Source organism: Erigeron canadensis, chromosome 6, assembly GCF_010389155.1.
Source record: "Erigeron canadensis isolate Cc75 chromosome 6, C_canadensis_v1, whole genome shotgun sequence".
In the NCBI taxonomy this organism is placed as follows: Eukaryota; Viridiplantae; Streptophyta; class Magnoliopsida; order Asterales; family Asteraceae; genus Erigeron; species Erigeron canadensis.
The window spans coordinates 28,601,575-28,610,921 of NC_057766.1; the positions used below are offsets into that span (position 1 = coordinate 28,601,575).

A 9,347-nucleotide genomic window follows, 5' to 3' on the forward strand; every position below is an offset into this window, starting at 1 on the left:
ATCACAAGTTGAAATCAAATAGGCATTTGGCTATATATTAAAAGGTCTAAAAAAGACAAACTTTGTATGGGTAAATGATTCTAAGCTTTTGGTTAAATGCACATAGCTAGGGTAATATACTGGATTTATAGTTAGAATGCTCATCATATATATTTTGCTAACTGATTCTTAATGTAGACGTACTCTGATTGTTATTGTGTTGTGTAGAAGGGTGGTATCGTGAATGTTGGTGGTGATTAAGGCGGGCAACCTTTTAAATGAAAGCAAAAACAACTTATCTTGGTGTTTTAAGTTGCTAACCTTTCGTGTAAATAAAGATGAGATTTTGAGTTTAAGCAAAGTTGATTAAAGAACTCCAAAACTTTGTGGTGTAAAAATCATGTTCCGCGGCAACGCGCGGGGACAAATACTAGTATATACTAAAAAGCATGAATCGGTTTGCGTGCGCCACACATTTTTAACACTTTTAGTCCCTGTCGTTAAATTTGTTGCAACAATGGTCCTCATCAGCTAACGACTGTTAATCTTTTCTTGCAATTATAGTCGCTGTCGTTAAATTTGTTACAAAAATGGTCCCTATCAGCTAACTTTAATCTTTTAACTTTAGGTTTCTTAATATTTGCCACATAACTTTAACCTTTTAACTTTTGTTACGTACTTTAATTTCTTTTACTTTTAGCACAAAAATTTGCTTTTATTTACTTTTTAAACATATGTTTTTCTAACTTTTGCTAAGAAAGTTTCATTTTTTTTTACTTTTTATGATGAAAACTTTTAACTTTTTGTCACATAAATTTAATTTCTTTTACTTTTGACACGAAAGCTTTGTTTTATTTAGTTTTAAACATTTGTTTTTCTAATTTCTGCCACGAAAATTCATTCTTTTTACTTTTTGTCACATAAACTTTTAAACTTTTACTTTTTGTCACATAACTTTTATTTCTTTTAGTTCTTGCACGAAATTTTTGTGTTATTTACTTTTTATACATATTTTTTTCTAACTTTTGTCACGAAAGTTTCATTATCTTTACTTTTTATCACATAAATTTCCGAAGTTTTCGTCTTTTTACTTTTTGCCACATCACTTTTATTTCTTCTACTTTTCACACAAAAGTTTTGTTTTATTAATTTTTATATTTTCAACTTTAGCCACCAACGTTTCATTTTTTTACTTTTTATCACATAACTTTTCACTTTTTAACTTTTGTCACGAAAAATTCATTTTATATAATTTTTCACATGTTTACATGTTACGTAATGTGTCTCAGCCGAGGAAAAAAAAAATAGTTGCGACTAATTATGGAAGGTATTGGTCTGTCATTATGGGACCATTTAATAACAGCACAAAAGTATCAATAGCTGTGGGAGCAACACGTGGGTCAAACCATATACGTGGCCCAATTACAACACGTGAATATGGACCATAATATAACTACAACAACGATATCTTGCAAATATCTCATTCCTTTGCCATAGATACCATCTTAAATGCCACGTATATAAGTTTAACTTAAATATATAGATACAACTTCTTGCTTATGAAATCATAATTAATATCCAAATGACACTACTTTTTAAAGCTTGTACACCTAACCACACTTAGCCACAATCTTTTTATCTTTTTGCTTATGAAATCTCACAATCTCCTAATCTGTGTATTATAGACGAACCATAATTATGTGTTACATAAATAAATTAAGAAAATTGACATATATCATTGGGGAAATTGTTGCGTTGGCCTAACTTCCAACACAAAATATATATAGCCCATACTTTCATCACATGTTACTATATATTTTATATACACATATACACATGTACCAATACTATTGTTCCTGCCCCACTTACCTATAAACTTACGTGGGAAGCTACACTAAATACATATGTTTTTTTTTTTCCAAATTAGCCGATATACAAATATGCAAATATATATAGGCCTCAACTTAGTAGTTCAAAGCAACCAAACTTTGACTTATATCCTCCAAGAAAAATGGCCGTTTCTTCAAAACTTAACATAACCAAAGTCCAAGTTAAATCTATTAGCTTGCCTAGTAGATCACATCCAACCACTCTTCGAATCGAACAAGAGCTTAATAATGCTGCAACCGCAACCGTGGTTGCAACATCCAAGCCATCTGTTGAGAATATCTTCAATGGCTTGTCTCAGCTTGTAGAAGTGTATAAATGCATGGACGATCTTTTAAATTCGTCCGCTACACAAGTTTTGATCTCTCGGGAGCAAAACACGAAATGGGTCGAAGAGTTAATTGAAGAATCTATTAGATTCTTGGATGTTTGTGGGAGTATAAGGGATATGGTGACACAAATTAAAGAACACATTGTGGATCTTCATTGTGCACTAAGGAGAAGAAAAGAAGACTCGAGTTTTGAAACTAGTATCGCGAAATACATTTCTTTTAGAAAGAAAATGAAGAAAGATGTTAGATTTTTAGTTGCAAGTTTGAAGCAAGTTGATCATATGATCACTTGTGGTGGATTGGTTGTGGTTGATTCAGATAACCACCATCTTGCAGCTGTGATCAAGGCGGTAATAAGAGTTAGTGAAACAACGGTTTCTATATTCGAATCTTTGTTGATGTTCTTCTCAATGCCAAGTACAAAGCCAAACAAATGGTCAATTGTGGTATCAAAGTTGATACACAAAGGGATGGTGGCATGTGAAGACCATCAACAACAACAAGAAATTGTGAATGAATTTGAACTCATAGATGGTGCATTGCAAATTCTAAGCAAAAATCAATCATCAACAAAAGGGGACAAGATGGAAGTTGCGAAATGTAGATTGGAAAGATTGGAAAGTCGGGTTGAGGGTATGGAAACCCGAGTAGAGTGCGTGTTTAGGCAATTGATTAGAACCAGAGCTTCTCTGCTCAACATCATTTCGCAGTAAAAATTAGAAGTGTATTTTGATTTTTCTGCATTGACATCGAGAATTTTAGTTCGATACGTTTAAGTGATCCATTTTTATCTGTTCAATAGTCATGTACATTTAAATATTTAATCCAAACGTACAGTAGATATAAAAGTTCAGCTTTAAGTTATATCACCATTACTTCATTGTTTTTGCAACCAGCATAATCCATATTCATCAATGTACCTACTTCCTTTATACGGGAGTAGTTGACGTGTACACCAACAATTTTGATTTGTGCACCAAAAAAATGGGGACAATTTCCTGATGTGTAGTTTAATTTGTCAACAAAACTAAAAATCAATGTAAAATGATTTGTTTTTAGTTGTGGTTAAGTAGAAGTTTGCTTATATCGATAAATATTTATATATATGTAAGCAATATAAAGGAATAGAGTGAAGTATACTTCATCAGTAATTTATTTGCATCAGAGAAAACAGAGGCAACAATAGATCATAATATATATCAAGCGCTTCAGAAATTTTGATACATTTACATGTGAATGGGTCAAGTTTGGTTATGCTTAACATTTTTTTTTTTTGGAAGGTAAAAATAAATAAATATGTTAAGCACAACCCAACTTAACATATAGTAAATCAAACTAGTAAAAAGAAAAATTGGAGAGGAAACGGTTCAAAGTCTCACACTCTATATCTTGAAGGCTTACTACATATCTTAGATCTATCTAATAAACAACTTTACATTATAATTATACAATTATATGAGTTTTGTAAGAACAAAATGACTAAAAGGTGGACAAAAAAATGTTCTCACTCTTACGCCAGCCTAACACGAAACATTTTGACTTGACCCTGTTTCTACCAGTTACCCAACCCACCCAGTTTACCTCTCGAAATTAGTACTATGTAACCAATCTTGTGCTTACTTAAATATGATCAACAATTATACTATTTGGCTACTATCTTGTTGTTTCTATCATCTTCTAGAATGCACATAATGTGTTTTTGCCCCATACATTCACCATGACATATCTATGCAAATTGTCAGAAACTACGGCAACCAATGTTTTCAATAAATGGTAAGTGGTAAATCTTTGTTCATAAAATTGAAAGTAAAACATCCGAACTTCCAACTTGTTAACTATTATTTCCAGCTAAGCAGTAGAATACAAGTCATTATATTACATAATCTGACCATGATGCATATATACTACTGCTATTAGATGAGCTGCCATATATATATATATATATATATATATATATAACAATTGAAGCGAAACATAGGTGAGACAACTCAAGCATGCACACTAATTAAGGTTCATACGAGTATACTAAATTGTTCAAATAACTATATATCAAGCATGTAATGTTTGGATCGAGATCCTTTGAAGTTGTTTTAACTTCATAGGTAAAGTTAAAACAAACTTGAATCGTTGGATTAAAATCAATAGTTAAAATTAAAACTTAGAAAATTTTAACTTTTTACAATTAATTTTAATCTAATAGTTCAAGTTGCTCTAACTTTATTTACAAAGTTGAAAGCAATCTTAAAATATTCAGCAATGTTTATATATGCTCTTGCATTCTGTTAATAATGTAATGGGTTATTATTGGATTTCATTGATTTAGTGGCGCCCAAAACAGCACAAAAGTGTAATTATTATTGTGGGACGACACGTGATCAAAACCCCATTCGTGGTCCAATTAAATGATCCATTGAGCGTGGAGCATGACATTTTGTTGGTAAACTTTACAAGATTTGTGTGTGTAAAGATAGCAAAGGCAAATGTCAATTTTCAATAGCATCTCCAATATCTTTAACTTTATCAAATCTTATACAACTCTTGCCTCTTGCGAAGATTATAATCTATCGACTTTTTTTAAGAATTACTCGTACTTAGAATAACAAAATGTACAATATTAAAATCATTAAATATGTTGTATAACTTTTTTAAAACTAGTGTATGTTTTGTAGAGAAAAATTTGAATCATAAATCATAATTTTCCTAACTATATGTTTGTTCGTCCATTCATTAATACAAAATTACAAATGAACGTACATAAACAAATCAAGATTTCATTTATGTATAAACATGACCACAATTATGTGTCCGCTAAAGAAAAAAAAAGTAAATGGTTCCACAATTCCTTAATACGAGTATGGTTTAGTCAGTGGCGAAGCCTACTTAGAGTGGGCCACAACCCACCCCAAACAAACTAATGTACCAAACATTATTATCTAGAACTTTATTATATTTTTGATCCAGTAAACTGTTTGGCCCATCCTATTTAAGAAATGCAGAGTGGCCCAATAAATTGTCATAGTGTATGCCGTGTACCTCTTTCTTAAATTGAAGATTGCAAGTATATAGAAAGTAAAAGTTAAGAAAATCTTAAGCATGTACACTTCACGACTTTCTATTCTTATGGACCTATGTTGTTACTTTAACATTAAGGGGTGTTTGGTTGGGAGTATTAGGAGATAAGGAATGAAAATGATTATCATTAATGATGCTTGGTTTGTTGTATATTGGGTAATCTGTAACACCCTGCTTTATAAAAATGTGAATTTCAAAAGATTTTCAGCTTTAAACATAACACCGTTAGCAAAATGCGGAAGCGACGTTTAAAAATCCCATTTGATTCCTAATGGAATCAATAAAACATAATAAATGTCTCAAAAGGTGTTACCGACAAGTATCATCACAATAATTCAAATGAAACCCACAATCTGAACCAACAAAGTAACGGCCAAATGGCTGAATAAAGTCTACTTAAATAAATGCAACTATGGGTAACTAAAGCCAACATCCATAAGCTCCGGTAAAAGCTACCCATCTCACAAGAATGCTACCAAGTCGCAAATCAATGCCTAACCTGAGAGCACAACACATTTTTCACAAAAACAAGTGTCAGCTATTAAAGCTGAGTAAGATAACAGGTTAGTTTAATGAAAAGGATTGCCAATTAAATCAATTCATAAAACAACTCATGCATATATAAAGGCACAACAACAATATCAACACAATCTGCATAGTAGGTATATCAAATCCTATAATGTGCCTAGTAATCCTCCATATGAACTCTAGCTACTTAACTGCACAAGCAACACAATCAGCGTAAAGGTTATGCCAAATAAAATCTGCACAAATAAGTTGTATGAGGCGGCCACATGACCAAATAGGAAACCTCACACCCGACTAGATGGGTAGACCTTACGGGGTCCATCATTGTCGTTATGGATAGGCATAACCAAATCCATGAGTAGCCCGTTACTACACTGGTGTTCAATCACTTCACCCGGAGTTACTCTATCAACGCTAATTGGGTCAAACGGGAAACATGTACAGTGCCCCCGAATGCTCAACGCATCACAACTAGCCTAAATAGGCTAATTGTGGGTTAAGCTTAACTCTTTCAACACAATGCTCGAGACTTATCTACACAAATAGGTTGCAACAAAATCTACTCATCAACACTAGGGCCCTTATCGTGCACATGACATGGCAACTTAAATCATGTCTAGTGTTCTATGTCAACAAGTCCACACAAAATATTCACAACTCATACGACAAGCTACAAAAGTAAATCATGCAACAAACATCTCATTACTACATAAACATGCATGAATAATACCCCAGCCAACCTCCCTCATATATCCCACACCCAACATATGCATGAGATAATTTAAGCAACATAAAATGGGGTTTAACTATCAACACTGAGTTTTGTTGTGTCTCTCATGTGTTAAAAGTAAGTTATCTTACCTTTGCGCTTCACAACCACAAATAATAATAGTTTACCAAGCTTGTTATGTATTCCCAACAACCTATAGAGGACCAATAATTAGAATAAATCAATAAAAGAATAAACATTTAAAATTACTAACTCTTGAATCCCACAACCATACACTTATTTTCTTTTACATTATTATTGCTTACGCTTATCTAATAAAAGTCGAACAGAATAATCCAATCTAGTCTAATCGACCTAGGCACAATAACAATGTGAAAATAACATTCTGCATAGCTCTTTTCTTTTTTTGACTACACATGGAATAACAACAATTATTCTTTTTACAAAAAGAGTTATTTGATGTTAAAAGAAAATAAATAATGACCCATATTACAAGCTGCATTCTTTCTCTGGTACAAGTCAATAACAATACCAAGACATTCTGCTTAATTTTGTTTCGAAAAGTATCAATACAAATATATATATATATATATATATATATATATATATATATATATATATGAACTAGTTCACTCATAAAAGAAGGTAATCAAAAAACAACAATCTTGACTTATATGATGGTGGTCCACAAGTAATTGAAACACAATTATATAATGTATGTACATATATGCATCTCGTTTGATGCTATAGAAAAATAACACAAAACAACAAATATGACTTTTTTTCCTTACATTATGGACCACAATTTATGAAAACATCATATTAAAATTTACTTCATGATTTCGTTTTCTATACATAAATCGGTGGTCAATTCATTGACTAACAAAACCAATGATACAATCATCTATATAGTATTTATCTAAAAGTAGATATGTGTCTAGTTTACAGATAATGAACAACAAGAAAGCTCAAATCGAATCCTTACTTCTTTTTGATATAAACGGCCGCCCAAACACACAGATGAGAAGTAACCCGACTCTCGTATTTTCTTTCTTGCGACTATTCAAGAGTTAAAACATAATATATATTTTCTTTTTATATCGATAGGTAAGGCACAAGAAAATAATTAGGGTGACTTTTAGGTTTCCTTAATCGACACTTAACACCCTCCTAATTTTATTAACCAATACCAACTTCAAGTAACTTCATATAATAGTCTCTAACAATTATTCGACACTACTAGGGAATACATAACACCATAACAAGCATCAGCGGTAAACATTTATCAACAATTTTAGTCACACTAAATGGAAACACCTACTCAAACTTATCCACATAACACATAATAATTGACACCTTAATTATCTACATAAGTATATAACGTTATTTAACGACAGTCAACATTGACTAACGGTCAAAGTTAATCCATATGGAATAAAAGAGTTTGGGATGTTACAATTACCTCCTTCTTGAAAGGATTCTGTCCCCAGAATCTACTCTGCAACAAATAAATGCGGGTAACGATCCCTCATCACTGCTTCAGTCTCCCACGTCAAGATCTCTCCTTTATTATGTGTCCACTTAATCAACATAAGATCAATTATCTTCCTAAGAAGCTTCTTTTGTTTTCGGCCAAGAATCTCAAAAGGTTCATCCACCATCTTCTTCTTTGGATCAATGTTAATGTCTTCCAAAGGAAATACACTCATCTCCTCCGCTAAACACTTTCTCAAATAACACACATGGAAAGTGTTATGAATACCATCTAACTCGGGAGGAAGATCCAATCTATAGGCTTGTTGATTAACCTGCTCCAAAATTTTAAATGGTCCAATAAAACGAGGACTCAACTTACGACGCTTACCAAAACAAATGATACCCTTCCAAGGCAACACTTTCAACATAACCATATCACCAACCTTGAACTCCATAGGCCGTCTCTTTTGATCTGCATAAGTCTTTTGACGATCTCTTGCCACCTTAAGCGCTTCTTTAGCAATATTCACTTTATCATCAGTTATCTGAACGATTTCCGGCCCAACAAACTGCTTTTCACCAGATTCTAACCAACAACTAGGAGTCCTATATTTCCGCCCATACAACATCTCAAATGGCGGCATTCCAATACTCGATATGATAACTATTATTATAAGCAAACTCTATCAAAGGCAAATGGCCATCCCAAGCACCACCATACTCAATCACACAAGCTCTCAACATATCCTCTAACGTCTGAATGGTCCTCTCACTCTGTCCATCAGTCTGAGGATGATAAGCGGTACTCAAATGAATTCTAGTACCCAACTCTTGATGCAATCCCCTCCAAAAGTTAGAATTAAATCGTCTGTCTCGATCTGAGACAATAGATAAAGGAACTCCATGCTTCGACACAATCTCATCCACATATAACTCAGCTAAATTATTAAGCGGTGCTGTCTCACGTGTAGCTAAGAAATGAGCACTCTTGGTCAATCTATCCACTATGACCCATATCATATCATTACCTTTAGGTGTCTTCGGTAATTTTGTGATAAAATCCATGGTAATGTGATCCCACTTCCACTCTGGGATATCTAACTATTGTAACTTACTATAAGGCTTTTAGTGCTCTGCCTTGACTTGAGCACAAGTCACACACCTCTGAACGAACTCATCTACATCCAACTTCATAACCGGCCACCAATACAATGGCTTAATATCACGATACATCTTAGTTGCACCTGGATGAATAGAATATCTCGACCTGTGAGCTTCTTCAAGAATCAATTCTCGGTTACCCCTGTGTTTAGGCACCCGAATCCTACCATTCATGGTCTGAA

General features: G+C 33.0%; 2 protein-coding genes across 2 annotated transcripts; one reads left to right on the plus strand and one right to left on the minus strand.

Moving 5' to 3' along the window:
- Positions 1-1,935: 1,935 nt before the first annotated feature.
- On the plus strand, positions 1,936-2,941 carry LOC122605816. The gene has a single exon (XM_043778774.1). It carries the CDS (start codon positions 1,991-1,993, stop codon positions 2,909-2,911), a length of 921 nt encoding a protein of 306 aa, XP_043634709.1. The 5' UTR covers positions 1,936-1,990; the 3' UTR covers positions 2,912-2,941.
- A 5,080-nt stretch (positions 2,942-8,021) lies between these two features.
- Positions 8,022-8,633, minus strand: LOC122604629. The gene has a single exon (XM_043777504.1). It carries the CDS (start codon positions 8,631-8,633, stop codon positions 8,022-8,024), a length of 612 nt encoding a protein of 203 aa, XP_043633439.1.
- Between the last annotated feature and the right edge of the window lie 714 nt (positions 8,634-9,347).

Bases quoted from the DNA above. Each gene is read 5' to 3' on its own strand.
- LOC122605816 (XM_043778774.1), top strand. From the start codon at position 1,991: ATGGCCGTTTCTTCAAAACTTAACATAACCAAAGTCCAAGTTAAATCT.
- LOC122604629 (XM_043777504.1), bottom strand. From the start codon at position 8,633: ATGTTGTATGGGCGGAAATATAGGACTCCTAGTTGTTGGTTAGAATCT.